Source organism: Aotus nancymaae, unplaced genomic scaffold (assembly GCF_030222135.1).
Source record: "Aotus nancymaae isolate 86718 unplaced genomic scaffold, 86718_ANA_hifiasm-v0.15.2.pri h1tg000040l, whole genome shotgun sequence".
Taxonomy (NCBI): domain Eukaryota; kingdom Metazoa; phylum Chordata; class Mammalia; order Primates; family Aotidae; genus Aotus; species Aotus nancymaae.
The window spans coordinates 114,848,327-114,873,280 of record NW_026988454.1 but is presented as its reverse complement, the minus strand read 5'-3'; the positions used below and the strand labels follow the sequence as shown (position 1 = coordinate 114,873,280).

General features: G+C 41.3%; 1 protein-coding gene across 1 annotated transcript in view; it reads right to left on the bottom strand.

Annotated features, from left to right (window-relative positions):
• Window positions 1-18,417: 18,417 nt before the first annotated feature.
• The window catches only part of TNFRSF21 (TNF receptor superfamily member 21), a 72,064-nt gene continuing 65,527 nt past the window's right edge, over window positions 18,418-24,954 (bottom strand). Inside the window, exons 5-6 of the mRNA XM_012441602.3 lie at window positions 22,412-22,640; window positions 18,418-19,857 (exon numbers count right to left, since the gene is read on the bottom strand). Of these exons, the coding sequence (XP_012297025.2) occupies window positions 19,628-19,857; window positions 22,412-22,640 (459 nt within the window). The 3' untranslated portion in view covers window positions 18,418-19,627. The remainder of the gene's footprint in view (window positions 19,858-22,411; window positions 22,641-24,954) is intronic.

Here is a 24,954-nt window from a genome sequence, read left to right as displayed (position 1 = left end):
AAACTGTTCCCATCTGACTGATCATATGACATCTCCTTTATGTGCCTGTTATAGCACTCTCTTCTTGCTGCCTTTTAATTTTTTTAGTTGTACACACCTTCTGCCTGACTACACAACTTTATAATAATGAAGTAGCTACGTATTAGTCCTTTTTAAACATCTCATAGTTCCCAACTAAGTGCACTGGGCACTTTGTCAATCAAATTGAACTTAACCGACTACTCTTGGTCTTGCATTGATTTAAGCACATTACATGATCTTTGTCCTTGGAGACAATGATTGTTAATTGTATCTATAATGGAAATGAAAAATCTTAAAATTTGCTAGTCATCTTTAACTTTCCTAAGTATTTCCACTAAGATTCACATGCTTTCCATATTCTAAATTCTATAAATCATTATTAGATTGGTTAATTCAATATACATGAATGAATACTCTGCAAATAAACTTTGTGATCCAAGTGAAACAACTCAACTTTTAAGTTCAGAGTCCTCAAGTAGCAACTCATTAATGAAGTTGAGTTACCTATTCACACATCACTCTCTTTTCAAAGGACAGCCTAGGCAATTGTTAAACCAAGCCAAACTGGAAAAAGTAACATTGAACTTTGGGATTTTTAAGGACTAAAAAGAAAGGAATAGTCATATTCTTAAATCCTAAGTGCCCGATGATCATTTGGAAAAGGTTGATTTAAAGAGGGCAAAACAATAGTTATAATCATGGATGAATTACTATGTTGTGGGTGGGTTTTCAAAACCTTTAAAACATTTTTGTAGTTGACAAAATTAAGATCTACTTTCATTCTATTTGATTAGTACAACTTATAATCCCCAGCTTTTAAAAGTTATGGAATTTCTATCAAGCAAATTTCACAATTCTTCCGTAGTAGAATCTGGAACTTTTGCCACTTTCCCCTCACTAAAGCCCCACCCTTCACTGCATGTTAAATAACAAGGAGAAAGAGATAACCAACTTATCCCCAGCTCACATAATAGAATTGGGATTAAAATACAAAGCGCCATTTTTAAAAACAAAATTCTGAAGCAATTATGGCTAAATATTGATATTTGATCGAACTAGATAATGGGTACCCGGGCAATTGCTATATTACTCTCTATTCTTTTCTCTAGGCATGAGCTGTACATTTAAAATAAAGGGGAAAATATCACATAGTCCAGAAAATAGCAGAGAACTTAATCAGGAAAAGAGTTTCTTGTATTGATTTTTAATTATCCAAAGTTCTCTACTCGCTCAGTGAGCACTTAGAGGTCAGAGATATTTCTTTGGTTGAGGAAGAAACAAAAAAGTTAAGCAAAACCAAGTGTTTCTGGAACAAGGGCAAGTCCAAACTCAAGTCAGAGTTAGAATTTCTGGGGTATCAAAGGAAGGGTGGCTTTCTCCAAATACTTATTGGCATAAGGGACATTTAATTAGTACTTGTTCAATTAATTGGTTGCTGATTCAGCAAGAGTAAAAGCTCAACTCCTTGGGACAGGTGGCATATGCCACCTTCTACTCATCACTGACCATGGTAGTGCAGGCCCAAACTCAGGAGACCATTGTGTGACCTTTTTAGTAGTGGTGACAGCTTAACACAAAACAACTCCTACTCAGAAGGATCCCTGCTTTTGCAAGGTGGCTGACCCAGGATGATGGGTACTGTCAATAGCCTTGGTGTAGAGCAAAGTTAATGAATCCAAAGACTAGGAAAGGCTACAGAACCTAAGGGCAAGAAGGAGCAAAACCACCCCAAAGAAATTAATTGCCAAGCTGCTCGCCCTCATTTTGCCAGCATTCTGTTGTTACAGAGGTGACTAGATGGGATGGATTTGGTTGGTGAAAGAGGCCACAAAACAAGACAGGGAGTGCACGGTGGCTCTGGAACAGCTCTCTAAACTCTGCTCTCTCCTTCCGTTCAATCTAGCAGCATTGATTAAACACTGACTTTCAATGAGCACCAATAGTAAGACACTACTCTATCCTTTCTCTTCTGCCTCCTGGATGTCTTTATTCTCTGTCTCTCTCTCTTACACACACACACACACACACACACACACATGCACACACACCTGAAATGCTAGCAGCTTGTTCTGCCCACAGGGAACCTGTGTCCAAAGTCCATGAAACGTCACTTTAAGCAACTGTAGAGAGTAGAATGGTAATAAAGGAAGGCAAACTTCAACTCTCATGAAAGGTATTGCCTGAAAAAAACAAACTGATTTTTTTTTATCAAAGGTCATTTCATCTCACCTGTTTTAGCATAACCTCATAATCTAGTTATGACACTTGACTGAGCTTCTTATAAGGGCCACAGCAGCTACACATGCACCCTGGACCCACCTTTCCAAACACTGACTATTCACCTATCCCCAGTGTCCTTCACTGATGCCCTGCTTCTCTCTGTTCAACATCATCTTCAACTGCCCATGAGATGCTTCCTCCAACAGGAAAGTTCAGGCTTGTCATGGACCTGCTCTTTCTCAGGTGTGTATTGGCTCAGATTCCTTTGAGAAGTCTCCCAGTGCCCACTCCTATAACCAGAATCCCTCCAAGCCTTTGCATCTCTACCACAGCAAGCATGCCCCCGGAAGCCTTCAAACCTATCAGCTCCTCAGCTTCCTGAAAACTCATGAGGCATTGACAGTCTCTCCTCTCACTAGGAACTTATTACATAAACTCTGTGGGATTGGTTATCTGTCTCCCCTAACCAAACTGAAATCTTCCTTTAAGCTGAAGGTTTGACCTGCAATCTCTGGGACAGCACCATGGGCCATGGCAGGGCCTTGAGCACCCTGAGTTTCCACTGTATGTGGAAGAGAGAAAAACAGAGGAGAAGGTCTGGCAACTCAAGGAAATAGGCAAAGCACGAGGACCAGGATATGCTGTGACTTCGAGATGACATGAGTGTGCTAACCATGCAGATTTTCCCTTTGTTTTATCTCAGTTGAGGACCTTAACAAGGTACAGGAGGGTGAAAAGGATACAGGTAACACGTACCCTGAAGCTTCTTGGGCAAAAAGTAAATCATATCCTCCTCTCTGAAGAGAGAGAGGTTGGAGTCAGAGTCACAGGAAGCACAGGGGTGTGTGTGTGTGGTGTGTGTGTGTGTGTGTGAGAGAGAGAGAGAGAGACTGTTGTTTGCAGAAGTGACTCCTCCATGGCCTTTGCTTTTATATCCCTCTCTGGGCAGCCACAGCCCTGGTTAGAGTCAGGATTGACTCTAACCAGGCCAACACATTGAGACTAAGAAGCTCCTAGGGAATTCTGAAAGGCTGAGCTGGAAAGGACTTAGAGAGTAAGAATCCCAGGTCACCCACTGCACAAATGGAGCTATGGAGCCTGCAGCTGGTGCAGAGCGTGCAGCAAGCAGGCTATAGCTGAGCAAGAACAGCCACTTAGGCACTAGCTTGGGGTGGGGCACACATGCCCACCAGGAGCCTTCCTTGGCACTATAAAACACTGCCAATGCAAAAGTGCAGGAGCAGTGAGACTCAGCCTCTCATTAACTTGTCATCCTGGGCTTGGCAGTACATGTTGTCTTTCCAAACCTTGCTGCTGGGCCTGGCAGTAAAATTTCTCCTCAGAGACTCCACAGGGGAACCAGAGGTGGGTAGAGAAAGTTTAAATAAGTGCAATGTATGAACAGGTGGGGAATAGGGATGCCTCGGTGGAGAGGGGCACACAAGGTGAACCAAAGAGAAGCCAAGGTCAGCTGTAGACATGTGACTGCAAAGGCCTCTGGCCAAACTGAGCAACACATTTTCTCCTCTCTGCAGCGGAGGAAAGCCAGATGAGGCATGTTCTGGGAGGTGCTTTTGAAAATCCCAGTCTGCAGAATCCTTTGGCTTACATTACCTTTAAATGTTAGGTGAGAGCATAGCGTAGAAGCAAAGCTGAGGCTGAGATGAGACCCAAAGACAGACTGCTGGGTCCACTGGAAAACTCCAGCCTTCCCAAGGAGGCCACCAAAACTGCAACCTGGAGTCCAAAGCAGAGCCAAACGTCAGAATATGACAGTTCCTCAGGGACTTCTTGTCAACTTTTCGTCTGAACCTGCCTAAGACCAAGACATCCTGTGTCTCATGCCAGCCTAATCCTCCCAAAGTATGCTTTCATCTCACCCCTCCGTCATCAGATCACTCCCCGGTTCCATCCTGCCTCCTGCTTCAAGTCTAGACTTCGCTGCCCGGCTCCAGGCCTCCCCAGCCCAGCGCTGCCTCACTCTCCGTCCTACATTCCTCTGTCACCTCCACACCTTCCTCTTCACTGTCCCCTGCACTCTGTGCTCATTCCTAACTCTGTGGTGTCTTCCCCTCCTCTTCTACCCAGGAAGTCCTGTCTTCTCCCTCTGTCTGAAAATAAGCTACCTATTCAGCAAAGTGTGGCTCACTTCTTCCATGAATCCTTCTTGTTTACCAAGGCACATCGATGTCTCCTTTCTCAAAATGCCATTATAGCACTCCAATACCCATACCAACCCCAATCCTATTACTAATGCTAGTGCTGATACTATCACTGATTGTGAAGCTTATGCTGGCTTAAATTCTAAGTAATTTTATGTACTAGCTCATTTAATCTTCCAACAATCCTATGAGATATGTGCTCTGATTATCCCAATAATACATCCCTGGAAACAAGAAAGGAGGTAGAGCACACCAGTAGTAAGCGTCTTCATATTTGGTGGATATTTAATATGTAGGAGGCCCTCTGTGGCATCCAATGAGAGGAGAAAGCTATTCCCACTTCTCAGCTTAGGGCCATTGAGGACCTTCACCAGTGCCCCCAAAATAAATCATCCCTGACCTGAGTCAGGGTCCAGGATAACCAAGTTTCAGGTAAGGGAAGCAGGAACATAGGAAGAGTTGCATTTATCATTGTAAATACCTTATGCCTTGTTAAGTATCTGACACATTACACGTGTGTATTACATTTTGTTGAAGCCATGTATAAACATTCAATTACTATTCCTTGGCCTCCATTGGAGCAGAACTCATGGTCCTTGTAAGACTTCATTTTGTATTTTTTATAATGAATAATTTCAAACACACACAGAAGTAGAAAAGTTTGATAAACCACAGTGCACCTGTAACTCAGATTCAACAACGATCAACTCATAGCTAGGCTTGTAGATTTCCTAAGGGAAAAAGCTTAGAGTTTTAAACTTTGTTCCATTCACCCCTCACTCAAACTCAACTTATTCTGAAGCATATCCAAGACACTGTAACATTTCCTGATGAGGATATTTCAGACAGAAAGGAAAAAGAGAAGGGAAACATAAATTTTACTTTTCCTCAAACAAGGGATGGTGCCTGGGAAAGAAGAATGCAAGACACCCTGTTCCCAGGATAGACAGAAGGTGACTAATTCTACTCCGTTTTAATTGCTTCCACACTTTATATTTATGCAGTTTATTCTTTACTGTTGTTGTATATATTGTCCTGTAATTTGTAACTTTAAGGGTCTCACTTGGGTTTTCTTTATCGTCTCCTGTTGAATTGGAAACACCTGGTTAACAGCATCCACATTATCTTCTTACTGGATTTAACGTTGTGTGTTCTTGTGCTCCACATGACATCTGGCTTACCTTCCTCTCACCTTTCCTTCTTAATGTCCTCCCCTCCTTTTTTACCAATCCGCTAACTTCCTAATAACTTCCTTTCATTAATCCCATATTTACTGGGCACAGCTCCTAGCATACAGTAGACAAAGTAAAAATGAGATGGGATCATCTAGATGACCAGTGGGGACTAAGAGGTGGCAGGAAAGTATCTGGGAGGAGGTGAAGGTGCAACTGTCCTGTAGAATAAGAATGAATTAGCCAATAAAAAAGGAGGTAGCAAGCAGTCGAACATCGAGGAAGGGCATTCAAGGCAGAAGCAGCAGTTCCAGCAAGGATCTAGGAAGGAAATTTGGGGTCCATTTGGCAAACTGCAAAATGTACCATGTGACTGGGCTGATAAATTTGAGTGAGTAGGGGTGAAAAAAATAAGGATAGTGGAAAACGTAGAATTAAGCATAGTTGAGAACTTGGAAAACAATATTGATTGCAATCGTGGGGAGATGGTTTGAGTACAGCTAGAGGGAGAGGGGAATTCTGCTATGATGAAGATATACAACTGTGATGCACTCCCCAAGCAGCAGAATTTACCAAGTACTTTTCAACTTTGACATCGTCTTCTATGAGAACACATTCTCCCAAGACTAGCTTATCTTTTTGATAATTAAGTTAAGACTGTTTCCTCCCCTAAAGATTTTTCCTTGATTAAAAGCTTACATGCCAGCTGGGAAAATCCATGGCATGCACATTTATTTATTTTGTGAACGTTTGTTTTCCCAGAAAATGTTTTCAACAGAGAAATTAGACCAGACCTTATTTATTTGTTTACTTATTTTACAGATTTGTTTTACTTCGTACAATGAAACAAAGGCAAAACAATTATAAGATGGAAGGGCGGTAATGTAGATAATCATTTTTATTGTGGTGGTTGTTTTTATTAGGTCTACTGTATCTGCAGCGCCTGTGGAAACTTATTTGGAAATGTTCAGTTCATGGCACAAGAGCTGTTTAACCATGTAGCTGAGACTTCGAGCTACATCTGTAGAACTCAAAATGAAATTTAGAGTTCCCAACTGGCTGCTGAATTGGAGTTGTGTAGGTAATCATTGCCACTGAACGATGTATTCTGGTTATCGTCACTGCCCGCATTTGCTTGGCAGTTAAAAATTCTAAACTTTGTACTTGGTTTGTTGTACTTGACTGGTTTCAGAGCTCAAGGGCTGCATGGGAGATGTTTTTAAGTTCCAGGGGTCATAAATTTCAATTGCAGTGAAGTATGCACTGGAGAGCTCTGGAGTGAGAAGTGTGATTAAATGACCTCTAATGTACCTTCCATTTACATAATGCTCTAGTTCTTGAGTCACAGATGTCTGGAACTACTAAATAGATCATTTGTTTTTCTAAAGTGAAACTTAACCAACTTCTCGAAGATGACTTAATGACCAGTTTGAATGGTGGAGGGAACCGTTTGATCATACTGGGATCTAGTTCCACACTTTATGAGATTTAGATTCAGGATCCACCAAGAACCTTGTTCTAGGACAATGCCAGTTTTTCTGCATCCAGGTGTGACATCATTTCTACCCATTTGTTCTCTCATTTAAGTCAGGGGCTCACTCACCTGTGTTTCTCATTTTCAGCCCATGTTTTTCTAGGCTTTGATTATACAGTCTTGCTTGACTCAACTCTCACCCTTATTTGTAAGCTCAATTGTGCCCAAACTCTGGGTATAGATGTGATTTTAGACAGAGAGGAAGAACTGTTTGGAGGGCACTGAGAGCCTAAAATCTCTGTCTTTAACCACCTACCTTCAGACTGTCACTACTAGGGCTTCTACCTCCTACTCCCAGATTTCAGATACTAGTCGCCCAACATATGCTATTAGCTTTTTTGATACTAACACGCTGCTCTCTGGGCTTTGGCTGGTGTCCAACCCTATTCCTGCCTGGAACCACCTCTGAATATTATACTGTGAGACCTTGGAAATGGTCCTTGCAACCTACAAATCCTAGATCCCTGGGACACATGCCCTCTGGAACCTGCCCACGTGTCCTTCAGCCAGACTCATATGTGGACCTTCAGATTCCGCTGACTTGACGAATCAACTGGGCTTACAATCCTACAATTTCCCAGTCGGCTCCAGCCCTTGCCAGGCCTGAAGCTTCACTTATGACCCTGGACTTGGTTTCTGCCCAGGGAAAAAGCAAAGGTGAAACCTGTAGCTCTGCCAAAGCCTTGCCTCGGTTATCAGCCCCACATTATCACTCTCTAATTGCTTTTCCCTGGTGTCAGTTTTCTTTCTTATATGTCCAATCACTGGTCCCTGACCTGGGGCTTGACCTGACCGTGGTAACAGTGTCTATCTCATGCCTCTTGCTCCCTTGAAACTCTCGGAGCCTCCTTAGCTGCTGGGGTATTACCTTACTTTGATACTTGGCTTAAATGTAATCTGAACTTCCTGGCTTTAACCAATAGCCACTGTGGGCCCAGGACTTCTGACCCCAAATCCAGCTTTCTTTCCAGGATTCCACAATGTTATGATGTAGCTCAGTGTCACCTGGACTCTGTTCTGAAGAAAATAACTATTCCATGAGACAATAGACCTTAGTAAAAAACAAACTTATTAATTTTAAAGTATATATTAGGAAGTATGTATTTCATAATCATGTGAATTTGGGAAATGCTGTGTTAAATAATGTTAAGCAGATGACTTTATGACAGGACGTTTTTAGTCCATTAACATGCTACTAATGAGCATAATATTATTCAAGGGACTGGGCGCGGTGGCTCATGCCTGTAATCCCAGCACTTTGGGAGGCTGAAGCGGGAGGATCACCTGAGGTCAGGAGTTTGAGACCAGCCTGACCAACGTGGAGAAACCCCATCTCTACTAAAAATACAAAATTAGCCAGGCATGGTGGCACATGCCTGTAATCCCAGCTACTCAGGAGGCTGAGGCAGGAGAATCACTTGAAGCTGGGAGGCAGAGGTTGCAGTGAGCTGAGATTGTGCCATTGCACTCCAGCTTGGGCCACAAGAGCAAAATTCTGTCTCAAAATATATTCAAGGAAGGTGGAGGGGTTCAGAGTATGTAACTTTTTTCAAATGTATTGGCCTACTAAAGTTTTTCCTGTAGAACACTCTAAACATCGCACCAAAAGTTTTCTAGAACATCTTGTGAGAAATCCTGAGTGATTTAAGCTCCATTCTTTGACAATGACCTGGACCCACTTGAACAGGGAAATTTCCCTCTGTCAGAACCTTAACAGACCATGTTGATCAAGACATCTCTAAATATGAGAATGAAATTGGACCCTTATTTTACAGCACACACAAAAATCAAAATAGATTAAAGACTTAAACATAATACCTGAAACTATAAAACTCCTAAAAGAAAATATAGGGATCTAGGAGTGGGTGACAGGCCAAGATGACCATTTAGAAGCAGCTGCGGTTTGCAGGTCTCACAAAGAAGGAAAACAGAGAGTGAATTCTGCACCTTCAACTTAGCTATCCAGGTTCTTGCACTAGCACTGACTAAGTGGTCAATGTGACCCACAGAGAGAAGGAAAAGCCCAGAAGTGGCAGGGAGCCAGGGAAGTCCCCATCTCCAGCGAAGGGAGGCAGTGAGTGATTGTGTGACTCTGCCCAGGAAACCGCACTTTTCCCACAGATCTTTGCAACCCTCAGATCAGAAGATCTCCTTGTGAGCCCACCCAACCAAGGTCTTGGGTCCAAAGCCCAGAGCTGTGCAGACTCTTGGTAGCTTCTAGAGAACGCACAGAAATCCTTTTGCATACTCTGGCCCCAGGAATTCTAGTAAGGCAAGAGATCAGTCTGTGCATTCCCCTAGGAAGAGGACTGAAGCCAGGGAACCAAGGGGCATCATTCCGTGGCCCTCAATCCCATGGCACTTCACAAGTTAAGAACCACTGGCTTGGAATTCCAGCCAGCGAGCAGCAAGCAGGCTGGAGACTCCCTGAAACCACCAAGTTCCAATGTGGAGGGGCAGTTACCATCTCTGTGGTTCAAGATGGGGGTTCCGGCCTGCTGGCTTCAGAGAGTTTGGGCAGTTCAAACCAGGAAGAATTCCTCACACTGTACCACAGTTGCTGTGGCAGATCATGGCCAGACTGCTTCTTTACATGGGATCCCAATCCATCCCTCCTCATTGGGAGGGACCTCCATGCATGAATTTCAGCAACTCCAGCCAGGATTTTACTGACAAAACTCTGATTTCCCTGAGATGGGGCCCTTGTGGGGAGGGGTGGCCATGGTCTCTGTGGATCGATGAACTTAGCCTTTTTTGCTTGCTGGCTCCGGAGAGTATGGGCAGTATGTATGAGAGGGTTCCCCACAGCCAAGTGCACCTGCTCTGCAGAGAGGCAGCCACACTGCTTCTTTAAGTGGTCCCTGATCTTGTTTCCCCTGACTGAATGAGACCTCCCAACAGGGGTCTCCAGACACCTCCCACAGGAGCGTTCGGGCCCCCATCAGGTCATTCCCCTCTGGGACAGAGCTCCCAGAGGAAGGAGCAGGATGCCATCTTTGCTGTTTTGCAGCCTTCACTGGTGATACCTCCAGGTGTGGGAGGGACTGAGTTGATTAGGATCTGGAGTAGACCCCCAGCAAACCACAGCAGCCCTACAGAAGAGGGTCCTGACTGTTAAAAAGAAAAACAAAATAGAAACCAGCAACAAAAACAACATCAACAAAAAAGAATCCGCAAAAAAACCCATTCAAAGGTCAGCAACCTAAAAGATTGAAGGTAGATAAATCCACAAAGATGAGAAAGAATCAGTACAAAAATGTTGAAAACTCAAAAAGCCAGAGTGCTTCTTCTCCTCCAAATGTCCAGCAAGGACACAGGACTAAGCTGAGGCAGACATGGCTGAATTGACAGAAGCAGGCTTCAGAAAGGAGCATGTTCTAACCCAACTCAAAGAAACTAAGAATCATGATAAAACATTACAGGAGCTGATAACTAGAATAATAGCCAATTTAGAGAACAACATAACTGACTGGATGAAGTTAAAAAACAAGAACTTCACAGGAACTTCACAGTGCAGTCACGCAAGTATCAATAGCCAAATAGACTAAGCAGAGGAGAGCATCTCAGAGATTGAAGACCATCTTTATGAAATCTGACAGGCAGACAAGATAGAGAAAAAATAATGAAAAGGAATGAACTAAACCTCTTAAAAATATGGGATTATGTGAAAAGACTGAACCTACTACTGATTGGGGTACCTGAAAGGGAGAAAACAGAATCATTTTGGAAAACATACTTCAGGATATCATCCAAGAGGCCAGGCACAGTGGCTTACACCTGTAATTCCGGCACTTTAGGAGGCTGAGGCAGGTGGATCACTTGAGTAAAGAGTTCAAGGAGGGAGAGGATCAGGAAAAATAACTAATGGGTAATAGGCTTAATATCCGGGTGACTAAATAATCTGTACAACATTCCCCCATGACACAAGTTTACCTATGTAACAAACCTGCAAATGAACCCCTGAACTTAAAATAAAAGTTAAGTTTTTTTTTTTTAAGTTCATGAAAAGCTCATCTTAAGTGTTTGTTTCGTTTTCTTCCTAACACTGATATACCAACTGGAACTCTTAATTCTGGAGAAAGCATCAGGTTCTCTCCAGCCCTACCCAGGTGAAGAATTTAAAAATCTCGAGGCCGGGCGCGGTGGCTCACGCCTGTAATCCCAGCACTTGGGGAGGCTGAGGCGGGAGGATCACCTGAGGTCAGGAGTTCGAGACCAGCCTGGCTAACATGGTAAAACCCCATTTCTACTAAAAATACAAGAAATTAGCTGGACATGGTGGCGGGTGCCTGTAATCCCAGCTACTCAGGAGGCTGAGGCAGGAGGATCACTTGAACCTGGGAGGAGGAGGCTGCAGTGAGCCGAGATTGCACATTGCACTCCAGCTTGGACAACAAGAGTAAAACTTCGTCTCAAAAAATAATAACAAAAATAAAATAAAATAAGTAAAATTATTGAATAAGGAATATTGATATGCAAAACAATTGTGGTCAGATCTCAGGGGAATTATGCTGAGTGAAATAAGGTCAATCTCAGAAGGCTATATCCTGTATGATTCCATTTATTTAACATTCTCTAAATCACAAAACTATAGTGATGGGAAGAGTTGTCACAGTTTAGGGTGGAAGGGAAGATAAGATATAAAGAGTTAGCAGAAGGAAATTTCTTCATGTGAAAAAACAGTTCTAGATTCTGATTATGGTGGTGTTGCCAAGTGAATCAATACATGTAATAACATTTCATATCCACCCCCAAAAAAGTACAGGTCAAAACTAACATAAACTATGTTCTGTAGTTTTAATTAGTGACATTGTACCAATGTCAATTTTCTGATTTTGATAATGTCTATGACTATGCAAGATATTATTCTTAGAAAAAGCCAGCTGAAGAATATAGAAACTATTTTTTTAAAAAGCTAGGTGAAGAAAATAGAAACTCACTGTGGTATTTTGTGTGTGTGTGGTATTTTCACTTGTGTGTCTTAAATTATTTAAACATACAAAAACTTTTACTAAGGAAAAAGACCCCCTACCCCAAAATTCTATTTCGGTTGAGTCCAGGTGAGAGGCTCTAGGAAAACAGGAATCAGATCCACTTTATTTGTCATTTTGTCTCCAGGACTTATCACCATGCCTGGCTCACTCATCTCTACAATAAGCCTTCCTGGCTACACCCTTTTACTAGCTGTATGACTTGAGGAAAGTCACTGTCTCTCTTTGCCTCAGATTCCTCGTTAGTAGAATGGCAATAACAGACCTCACATCATAGATTCAGGTTAAGATTGAAGAGTGAATAATGCCAGGTGCTTTGAATACTTTATAGGAAGAGTTTTTCCATGAGGAGACATATATCCATTCTATCCTCTGAGTATGTAATATGTGCAAAGAGTAGCATTACTGGGCCTCACGTCTTGTCTTGTAATGCTAGTTAACAATAAGCCCAGGAAATGGTGGAACAACCAATTTATAAATAATACGAAATCCTTGCTTATAAAATAATGTCTACCATAAGCCTGTATTTTTCCTTTTGTTTTCCTCCCCTTTTCATCTTTCTTCCTCAAGTTTTCAAAAGCATGGAGCTGCAACTGTCAGCCCTTTGTTTTTGACACAATTTTCTTTAAAATTAATAAGAAAGAAGATTTAGAGTAGGGAATCTTGCAATATTTTTCTTTGATTCATATTTAGCTTCTCAGTCTCCTAATACCCTCTTCATATTACTATGACTTCACTCGGATACATTTGATTATGTTCATACGTCTGTTTCTCTTTCTAAGTAGTGAATTCTTGAAGACAGGATCCTGCATTCATTTATTTATTCAACATGTAGAAACTGAACACCTACCATGCATGTTCCAGGCTTGGGTCTAGATGCTGAGAATACAGCAGTGAACTAATGCCTTGTTCTCATTGGTAGTTACAATCTTATATCAAATTCTTCTTTGTATTTCTAGCTTCTAACATACTGCCTGGTAGTTGCTCAAATGTTTCATGGATAGATGAGTGGAGTGATTAATGTTTCTGTGGATGAGTGTACTATATTTAAATAGCAACAACAATGAAAAAAAAAAAAACCCATGATATGAAATTGGCTGTTCTAAGTTTCTGAAAGCAATGAGAAACAATTGTCATAGGATTCTTAGAAATGAGCTGTCTTTCTGCCTCTTCCTTCCCCATGAGATTTCCTGCTTGGCATGTTGCTGTGGATATCGCAGTAGATGAGTGACAATGAGACAGTGCCAGTGCAGAACAGAAGTATCCCCTTTGGAGAGATGAACTGCTGAAGGATCCTTAAGAAATCTTTGATATTTTTTCTCATAAAGACATTGATTATGAGAGATTTCTGTGCCAAGAAATATAAAAAGATATTTTGGCCAGAAAGTAGCTACCCTCTCCCATCTCTCTAAATTTCAAACTTTGAATTCTCTCCATTTGAACTTTGTATTACTTTTGTGTTTGTTTGTGATTTAAGCCCAAGAAAAAGATGTCAAATTTTCACGAAGAAGATGTGGAGGGGTGGGGAAGGTTGCCGCTTCTCCTGGAGAGCAGGGCAACAGGCTGATTCCCTTTGCAGATTTTACCAAAATGTTCCATACAAAGCTATTGCTAGCATTTTAAGTCTAGTGCATATGACTGTTATGAGTTTCATCAGTGCACATTTCCTGGATGCCATAGAAACATTCTATAGTTTTTTTTTATTTTTCAACTTTTTGAATTAAATAATACGTGCAAATGATGTATTACTCAAAGCACAAAAGAACAAATCATGACATGAACATGTCCTTCTTTGCCTCCTATCTCCTTGCTTGCCCATTTTCCTTCCTAGAGGCACCCGTTGGCATGTTTCTTATGAATCCTAGCAAGGTATTCTATGAATATCTATATTGGAAATCCAAGACTCCAAAATCCAAATATGTTTCATGTAAACAGCTACTTCAAAGTCAAGTACAATAAAAGCCTTTTTAAAACTCAATCCTTACTCAGATGAGTAGATTATATTTTCTAATTACTTTCAAGAAAGGTAGTAAGAAAAGAAAAGAAGCAAAAAGAGATAGCCTGGAATCATGAAAGAGTGCTGATAGGGGCTACGGTGACCAGGCTCTGCCACTAACCAGCAGATGTGAGTCTAGCTCCCCCACCAGAAAACCACAGGGCTCTCCAGGTGACGTCCAAGGTTCCTTCCAAGGTAAAGGCCTCAATTCTGCTCAACAAGAGATCATATCTTTTTTCTCAAGTCAAAGGCCAGCATAGGCACCTGTTGCATCTGCAGTATTGTACAATGAGATTGCTGCTCCAAATGGCCAAGTCTGAGACTCTAAAAGGGCAGTTTTATGACTCATTATATCTCACTATATCTCTTTGAAAATTAGCGAACTTCTTATGAAATATAAACATAGTAACTTAAATCAGAATAACATCATTTCCATCATTTCCCAAATATTCGTGACTAATAATATCATATACATTATGCAAAAAACCATGAAGAACATATTACTGTACCGATAGGTAGGTTCATCAATGCAATTGAGCTTTAATGTGTTGTTGCCTCATCAGTGCTTGTTGTATATCAATTCTTAGCATAATCACATAAATCTTACAGTAAAGTTATGTGTCCTAAAGCAAACATGCAGAGTAGAGTAGGAGTGACTATAGCAAAATCACTTTGAAATTACAGATCTTCAGGTTAACTCCCTGGAAGATTTGTTCATCAGATCTTTGAAGTTTGAGAAAGCCTCGCTTCCTAAGCTCTTAAATACATCGTTCTCCAAGCTGACCGTGTACTGGGATCTCCTGGAGAGCTTTAAAAAGTGTTGCTCAATCCCATTACTGGGTATATACCCAAAGGAATATAAACCATTCTACCATAAAGACACATGCTTACATGTGTTCATTGCAGCACTACTCACAGTAGGAAAGACACGGAATCAACTAAATGTCCATGTATGGTAAACTGGATAAAGAAAATGTGGCACATATGGAACGTGGCACCGTGGAATACTACACAGTCATAAAAAAGGATGAGATCATATCCTTTGCAAGAACACAGATAGAACTGGAGGCCATCATCCTTTGCAAACTAATGCAGGAACAGAAAGCCAAATACCGCATGTTCTCACTTATAAGTGGAAGTTAAATGATAAGAACACATGGACACAAAGAGGGGAACCAGACACTGAGGACTATTTGAGGTTGGATGGTGCTGGGGGGAAGAGGATCAGAAAAAAATAACTGTTAGATACTAGGCTTAGTATAATATTTGGATGAAAAAATAATTTGTACAATAAAACTAGGTGACATGAGTTTACATACATACATATATATATATATATATATATAAATAAAAACAACCTGCACATGGACCACTGAACCTAAAGTAAAAGTCTTTTTTTTTAAAAAAAAAAAAAAAGGTCCCCCAGGGCTGGGCGCGGTGGCTCATGCCTAATCCTAGCATTTTGGGAGGGCGAGGCAGACGGATCACTGAGGTCAGGAGTTCGAGACTAGCCTGGCCAACATGGCAAAACGCTGTCTCTACTAAAAGTACAAAAATTAGCCAGGCATGGTGGCAAACACCTGGAATCCCAGCTTCTCGGGAGGCTGAGGCAGGAGAATTGCTTGAACTAGGAGGTGGAAGTTGCAGTGAGCCGAGATTACGCCATTGCACTCCAACCTGGGCGACAAGAGTGAAACTTTGCTTCAAAAAAAAAAAACTCCCCTCAAAATAAAAATATTTTTAAAATTTAATATTAAAAAAAGTGCTGCTGTCTGAGTCCTATCTCCTGTGATTCTGACGTTGTTGATCTGGTGTATGGCCTGGGCACTGGGTTTCTCAAAGTTTTCCCACTGATTTCAACGTGTAGTTAGAATTAAGACCCACTACTGTAGAATTTCCCCAGGATTGTCTGGTTCTGGAACTCTCTTTGGATCATCAGACTTGGTTTACGTTTCTCACATGGAAGTGGTATAATATTCTCCCATATTAGTGCTACCCTTTGCGTGAAACTGAGGCATAATTGGCCTGTTTCAGGCTATCCAGTGTGATGTGACCGCCGGGAGCACTCACATCACCCAGGAGCTCGTTGGAAATGCAGGCTCAGCCCAGTCCCACAGAAGAATTAAAACAGAATCTGCCTTTAAGTTACCCAGATGTTTTATTTGCATATTCAAATTTAGGGAGCACAATATAGTGGCCTCAAATTCTGCATTTCTAACACAATGCTTCTTAGTATGATGGATACTGCCAGTCCACATCCACAGTGGCAAGGATTTAAAGCACTTTCTCTAAGTGTAGGGAACTCATTCTGGAATTCACCACAAACCTGAATTGAATTCTCTCCAAATCTGCCTTTTTAATTGACTGCTCATTCCCAGGTGATTCTTATTTACATGAAAGTTTGACAACCACTGATGCAGCCCCAACTTTTTCCCAGAGCAGGAATCATTCTCTTATTCAAAAAGCAGCTCAGTCTAATTGCACTTAGAATACATCAGCCTAGAGGAAAGCATATTACCTTCTAGAGAAAAATACATCATCTCTTCCTTAGCCCTTCAGATAACTGAAGCTAATCTTTCTCCTGCTGCCTGGTCAGGCTTAGATTTGCTGACAGTTGCTACTGATTCTGTTTCTTACTCTTCTTGGTATCCCCCTATGTCCCCACCCCCACACGGGAAACCTTCCACTTCAGCCATACTCCTCAAAGTGAGACAGCCCAAAACTAGAGGAAAGCTCTAAACTGTGCAACACGGAACACAAATGACAGTATACAAATGACACTGTCATCGGCTCTGATCAGAACATTTTATTTTTTAATAATGCAGGTGGAGGTTGCATTTTTAGAAAAGCTATGTTCCCATGGGGAAGGAACATAGGTGATGTGGTTAAATGAAAGCTTAATATTGACCTAACATGATACATAGCTTTTCTAAAAATGCAACCTCCACCTGCATTATTAAAAAATAAAATGTTCTGATCAGAGCCGATGACAGTGTCATTTGTATACTGTCATTTGTGTTCCGTGTTGCACAGTTTAGAGCTTTCCTCTAGTTTTGGGCTGTCTCACTTTGAGGAGTATGGCTGAAGTGGAAGGTTTCCAGTGTGGGGGTGGGGACATAGGGGGATACCAATAGATGTCACCTCATTCCAATACTTTCACAAGTACTGACTGAACTTGTATGTAGGGCTTTATTTATATCCCAAATAAATTTCATCACTGTGATCTCTGCCCACTATTTCAGCCAACAAGGAATTTCTGGTCCCTGGTCCTTAATACATGGAACCGTCAGTCTTGGATTCAGATGGTCAGAAAACCTGGATTCAAGTCTGATCTCTATAACTTTGCAATAGGCCTTAGGCAAGTTCTTTAGCCTTTTTTTTTTAATCTATAAAACGAACACAACAATAGTACCTACCTTATAGTTGTGAGGATTCAATAAGGTACTATAAAAATCACTTTGTAAAGTATAAAGCTGTGTAAATGTGAGTTATTAATGAAAGCATCCCAAGGTACGAGGTATAAATAATCCACAAACTTAACCATAGTATCAGTTTGTTCATTCTCTGTGTTTTCTACCCCCACATGAAATTAGTGGCAGTTCTGAAATCCTCTGAAATGCAAACTGTCTCCTCCACTACCATCTGTGACCCATTCTAGCTAGTCTGCTTTCCTTTGTGACAGAGTTCCTGTTTTTTATTGACAAAAGTAGGGGAAACCTGGTGTAAGAACCAGTGTAATTAAATACCAGGAGAGTTCTCTAGAAACTAACCATGTGGAAGTGGATGAAGACAGTAAAACCCTTTAATGTTGCTAACATGGGTGTCCAAATGTTCAGACAGGGCATCCATTTCCAGTTTCTCACTGAAAGAGGAACTTAAAATTGCTAAGGTTCTGGTCACTGGAATTCTGTAGAGCCACAGTTCCCAAGCAAAGGGATACATGAATATATGATATATGATATGATACAATATATTCTACCAACATGAGATCTCACTCTGCATCAATACCATGAGAGCGCTCTGAACTTATTCAGAAATGATGTATCTACCCATTTCCTAAAATAAGGACAATCTCAAAAACAGAGTTCTCAAATTTAACCCAAAAGACTGGGAAATACTTGGTAGTTTTCACTAAAGTCCTTCTCTACGAACCTCCAGGTACCTTTCCAAACACAAACCTTTGCTAATTTCCATGATTTACAAATTAGAATGGCTGAGGTTTTTAGAACACACATGCTTTTGCAAGAGACTAATCAAAAGAGTCACAACTAGAGGACATGTACAAAGTAAGAAATTTAATGATTAAATACACTCAGACTACTTAAGTAACAAACACCTAATGTTTATTAATAAATTAGTACACTTGAAGGCATTTTTCTGATATCAGTCCTTCACCACTACCCACAAACCCCGCCCACACAAAGGGAGTCCACGCCACCTTTGCATTGGAATCTGGCAACTGAGCATTAGAAGATACATTTGGAAACAAGAGCATAGTTGCAAATATATCAGACAATGGTTCTTACAGCTGCAGCCATTTTTAATTAAAGTAATTGGTGAAGGAATCCCACCAAGACCAAGGCCTTGAGAGCAGACTGGACCTATTGACTATATGTATATAAAAAACAAGACATCTTTTAAAGCAAAGCTGGGCAAATTCTCTATGGAAAGGGTGCCACTGGCACTTGATCTTGACTTTCCAAAGTGCAGCAATGTGTTCCAGAACAGCTCAAGTCCTAAAAGGTGAAGTTCAAGTTCTTTGGTGGCCCAGTTGTCAAGCCACTTAAATAGCAAATCCTGATGGCTTGAGGATTTCAGTTCTCCAGCCTAGAGCGTATTAGCATTAAGAGGAGTACAAGTAATCAAGCATTCTACACGGTGTCCAGGTGAAAACCATACAATCAGCAACAGTGTGGTCAAGTTTCAGACATGAATATGAACTATATGAGACATATTGAAAAGATAACTCAGAGTCTAATTGCATTACAGTAACTCCATGGGGTCTTAAATTTTCTTAATCTTTAAGAAAATTTATGAAGGACAAACAATAATAAAAATAGTAATAATATTTGTTTTTAAAAAGTAGGTGTGAATGTTAAGAGACATAAAGACTGCTTATAGGATTCACAAGATGCCATTATACTTTTAAGAAGTTAAGAGCCTCACAATCCAGTGTGTAGGAAGAGTCACACTGCATTTATGGTAAGTTAAGTAAATTTAAAGTGCACAGAACAATCTTGAAAATACATAAGAAGGCAAAATGGAGAAAATATGGAACTTAAAAAACTTTAGTGGTGGGTATTTCACAACAGTTACACCTTGAAAAGACTTATAAACCAACTTCCCAGAAGAGTTACTTAAAAAAAGAGCGAGAGAAAGAACGAACTCAAGCACTGGCCATATATTCTGTTAAACACACACACACACACACACATGCCCCAAATGACAAAAATCAGAAACAGAGGAAAATTAAAAAAAAAAACACCCTGCCACTAAATTGAGTAATTTCCAGAATGCAGTATCCCTATGTTCTACAGTAGGTCAGGAAGATGGCTATAAACAGAGTCCAGGAGGGTCTGGCTGGCTTCCTGGCTCTTGACTCCAATAATTTCGAATAGCCGGTCCAGTTTGTCCTCAGCCTGGGGAATCTCTTCAATCACCCGCAGCTCCTCAGGATTTAGAATGTGGAGCATGTCATCAAAGATAGGCTGCAAGTCACAGGGGTCCAGGCGTACCTGCCGCAACACTGTGTCCTTCTTTTCTGCACAGAAGAGAGGGAAGCAAAGACAGCTGTAAAGTGGCTGTACTGGCAAGGCCTAGGGAAAGGAGAGGGGGGTCCTAGAGAGAGACATTTGTTTCCTCCTCGGGCCATTATTCTCCATCCTCCATTACAGTGAGAGAGTGAGTGACCCTCTGGCACATTCGAAACAACACAAGAGTTTTTACTTGCATTGCACCATAAGATAGAAAACAAGAGTTGCCTGATAGAGATCAGACAAGGTCCCGCTTGAATGGCTTGCTGATGTATCATTAATGTGACATTTGCCTAGACTTAAATAACTTCTAAACTTTTTTAGAATTCAAAAGGTGAATGGTGAGTTAAAGAAACCAAAGAAACAAAAACAAAAAACTAGAAAACCTTTACTGCTTTCCCTATCTGTAATGTCTTTACTAAACCAAAATATACATAGGCCCATCCCTTTTCCAAATGATCAAAAATTCTAAGACAATGCAGTCTACTTATCTGACTTTCTGATTACATTGTAATATTTTAGAACTAAACTGTTGAGAAAGTAAAAGCACATAAATAAGAAAATACTACCTTTTTTTTTTTTTTTGAAATGGAATCTCACTCTGTCACCCAGGCTGGAGTGCAGTGACATGATCTCAGCTCACCACAACCTCTGCCTGCTAGATTCAAGTGATTCTCCTCCCTCAGTTCCTGAGTGGCTGGGATTACAGGCGCCTGCCACCACACCCGGCAATTTTTTTTGGATTTTTTTTTTTTTTTTTTTTTTTGAGATGGAGTTTCGCTCGTTACCCAGGCTGGAGTGCAATGGCGCGATCTCGGCTCACCGCAACCTCCACCTCCTGGGTTCAGGCAATTCTCATGCCTCAGCCTCCTGAGTAGCTGGGATTACAGGCACGCGCCACCATGCCCAGCTAATTTTTTGTATTAGTAGAGATGGGGTTTCACCATGTTGACCAGGATGGTCTCGATCTCTTGACCTCGTGATCCACCCTCCTCGGCCTCCCAAAGTGCTGGGATTACAGGTGTGAGTCACTGCGCCCAGCCTAGAAAATATTACTTCTTCTCAGGTCATACTTTACAATGGGATGAGGAACTATAACTTTTATTACTATTATAAAGCAGTTTTTCTAAAATATAAAATGTAAACTAAAATATATTTTATGTAAATGTAAAATTGATTAATATAAAGTATATAAATTATAAATATGTAAATATAACATCTTATAAATACATAAAATATAAAATATAACTCTTTCACTAAAATATAACTGGAATTACCCAAAACTAGAAAATGTCTTTCAAAGCTGTCATAAACAGCGTAGGCGAATTCCCTACCCTGAAATTAAAAATTAAAAGTTGCAAATTCTTTGCCAAAACTACCGATCCATAATGTTTAAAATATTGGTATTTGCAATGTACTTTAACAAAGCGAATTTTAGAGTACTTTGAAGTCACTAAAACCTGTCCTTTTCTTTGTTTTGAGACAAAGTTTTGCTCTTGTCACCCACTCTGGAGGGCAGTGGCATGATCTCAGCTCACTGCAACCTCCGCCTCTCGGGTTCAAGCGATTCTTCTGCCTCAGCCTCTGAGTAGCTGGAACTACAGCCAGCTAATTTTTCTTTTATTTTAGTAGAGATTAGGTTTCACCATGTTGGCCAGGCTGATCTCTAACTCCTGGCCTCAAGCGACCCGTCAACCTCGGCCTCCCAAAGTGCTCGGATTACAGGCATGAGCCACCACACCCTGCTAGAACCACTTTATCAGTGATGCTCAAGCTTAGACATTGTGCCTACCATCTGTATAAGGTGCCAACCAGAGCCTGGACTTATGATGAAGCAAATGAGGCACTCTTCTCTGGTGCAAAATTTAAGGTGGCACCAAAAAAACTCAGTCTTCAAGTTATATTTCAATGAAAGAGGCTTTTTGTTTGTTTGAGGTTTTTGTTTGTTTGTTTGTTTGTTTTTGAGACAGGATCTTGCTCTGTTACCCAGGTAACACAATGGCTCAAACTCCTGGGCTCAAGGGATCCTCTGGCCTTAGCCTCTCGAGCAGCTGGGACTACAGGTGCAGGCCACTATGTTTGATTCATTTTTAATTTTTTGTAGAAACCATGTCTTGCTTTGTCGCCTAGGTTGGTCTCAAACTCCTGGCCCCAAGTGATCTGCCACCACGGCCTAAAACCTGTACTTCTGACTCTCAAGGTAAGTTCAACTTTAAATCTTTGGATACAGCAAGCTTGGTAAAAACTTTTCAGAAAAACTTGCCAGACTACATTTTATCAGGCTTTCCCTGAAACACGCATTTGATAGCATCATGAGGATAAAGGATGGCCGATAGCTCTCCGCCAGGCAGTGTGAGCTCTAAAGATTTAGGAGGCATGTCTTAGCCAGACAATGGCGAGGTTTTTCTCTGGCCAGCTTATCTCGAAGTTTAGGACTGATCTATACAGGCAGGTAATTCAGATGACTCAACTGAAACTGGACTGTGGAAGGGGAGGGACAAATCCCAGGGGCTCTTTGTGGGGGTTAAAGTGCCTGTGTGAGGTCTGTTGAGATGCCTGTACCTTTGGTAATAAAGGAACCGTTCCTGCTCAGCGCGGAGGAGCCACTGGATGTAGAGTCACAGCGGAGAAGGGGCTCCGACTCATCCACGAAGAAGCCCTTGTTCTTGTCCAGTGGGGAAGGCTCCACCGTCAGGAGAGTGGAATTCTCAAGTTTTGCATTGGGGCTGGGGATGGGGCTGGGGCTAAGCGGGCTGGGGCTCATCGGGAGAGCCAGTTTGTCAGTTTCCAGCTGTCCGAGAGAAAAAAAAAATTATTATATATAGAAAAAAACAGAAAAATTAAAATCCCTCCTCAGAGGCTATTTTTTGTGTTCCATTTAATATTTTATACATAAATCCCCCTATGTGAGTTGACCATAACTTATTTATATGATTGCTAGACACATACACAGACTTTTAAATCCTTCAAAAATACAGTGAGGTATGAGTATGAGTATTAAAACTAGGAGGCATATGCACCATGCTATTATCTCAGGGGAGGAAAAGTGAACATACGTGTAAAGAGAAAGATCCCCAATTTAAAATATAATTTTGTAGAGCTGAAAGGAGTCTTAGATATAATTTAGTATAGTTCCCTGTTATGAGCTGAATGAATTGTGCCCCTCCAGTTGAAGCCTTGACCCCTAGTACCTCAGAATGTGACTACTGGGAGAGAGGGCCTTTAAAGAGGTAATTACAGTAAAATGAGGTCATTAGGGTTGGCTCAACTCCAATATAACTGCTATCTTTAATAAAAAGAAGAGATGAGGACACAGAGACACACAGAGGGAAGACACAGTGAAGACACAGGTGAGAAGGCAGCCATCTACAAGCCAAGAGAGAGCCCTCAGAAGACACCTTGATCTTGACCTTCTAAGGCTCCCGAATTGTGAGATGATCAGTTTCTGTTGTTAAGCCACACAGTCTGTGGTCCTTTGTTACTGCAGCGCTCACTGACTCATACACTCAGCTTCACGGGGAAGGAAAACTGGGGCCTGAAGAAGTGAAGTGACTTTCTTAACTAAAGGCCAACAGGGAAGTCACAGAACTAAAACTAAACCCCAGGTTTTCTACACCCATTTCAAACTAGTTCAGGAAAAAAAACTTGATAAAATGAAGAATGAGAACAGGAGAAAATGAGAGGTGTCAGTGGCTGGGAGAAGAGAGTAATGATCCAAAGGACAGAACAGACTGTGAAGCTTGCATTCTGGAGTGGGGAGGTCAGAGAGACAATAACAAACAAGATGGTTTCTGATAAAGATGGTGAGCTTCACCACCACACTGGCTGGTGGGTAGAGAATGAATTTTAGGGAGGCAAGAATCAAAGCTGAAAAAGCAGTTAGGATGCTCCTACAGTGGCCACATACAGTGTGACCATGGCTTGTCCTGGGGGTGTGCAGCGGAGATAGGGAGAAGTGATAGGTGATGTGACCCCATTTTATAAGTGAAGTGACTGGGGCCCAAAGAGGGCACGCAGCTACTGGGAGAAAGCCAGCGCTCAACTCAGCCCTGCTTGACATCTCTATTTGCCCCTTTCATTTGAGAAAATACATCAGAACCCTGGCGGGTACTCGTGGCCTCTCCTAGTACTTGATTTTATCTTTTTATTGGCTCTTCCGGCATAGATAAAAAAATCTGGGAGCCAGCTGGCCAGATCACACAGAGCAGGGTTCGGGGAATGATGGGCACTCTCCCCAAACTGTTAATCACCACCCCTTAGAATCTTCATCCCTTCACTAACACACTTCAGGTAAAATGTTTTCAAGCTCTTCGACGAAGATATTGACATTTCAAAGTATTACACCGAATAGTTATATAAAGCACAAAGCAAACACAAGCACTTCTTTTACAAATTTTAAGGCCTGAGAAATTCTTGCAACTGATTGCAGATTGTGAAGACAACTGATTACTGCACATGTCTAATGTTCCAACAGCATTTTTCCTCTAAACCACCATCCACACCGTTTCTGCTTCTAGCGCAAGTTTCAGACTTGGGAAACGTGCATACCTAGCAGTCACTTTCTGATCTACAGACAAATGTTATGTATACGCTCGTAAAATTTAATTCCATAGGCCCTGGCACATGCCCCTCCTCCTGGAAAATGCACATGGCCATTCATGCCAGCACACTTTTTTAAATTCACTCAATTAGACAAAGAACACTTGTCTACATTCTGGTTCTCGCGGACATTACATTGGAAGACATGGTCAGTCAATATCGTACACTGTTCTTGCTTGAAAAGGAAATTCCCACCCACAAGTCACAAACTTAAAAAGTCCACCCACTTATTTCCTAAATTCATTTGAAAATTTTAAATGTTTAATTTTCCCCCCAATTTCACCAAAAGGTCCTACTAGTGAAAATTAAGCACATGATTTCCAACATAATTGGAAAGACGGAATGCTGAACTGTTGCTCTCCTGTAATTAACAATGAGTCAGGTGAATATGAAAATACCCCTACAAATGGTATTAGTGTCACAACAGAGCTAACAAGCATCACTAAAGCCAGAGGCCATTTAAAAACCATCTTTCTAGAAAATCTACTCAGTTACTAAGTATATGT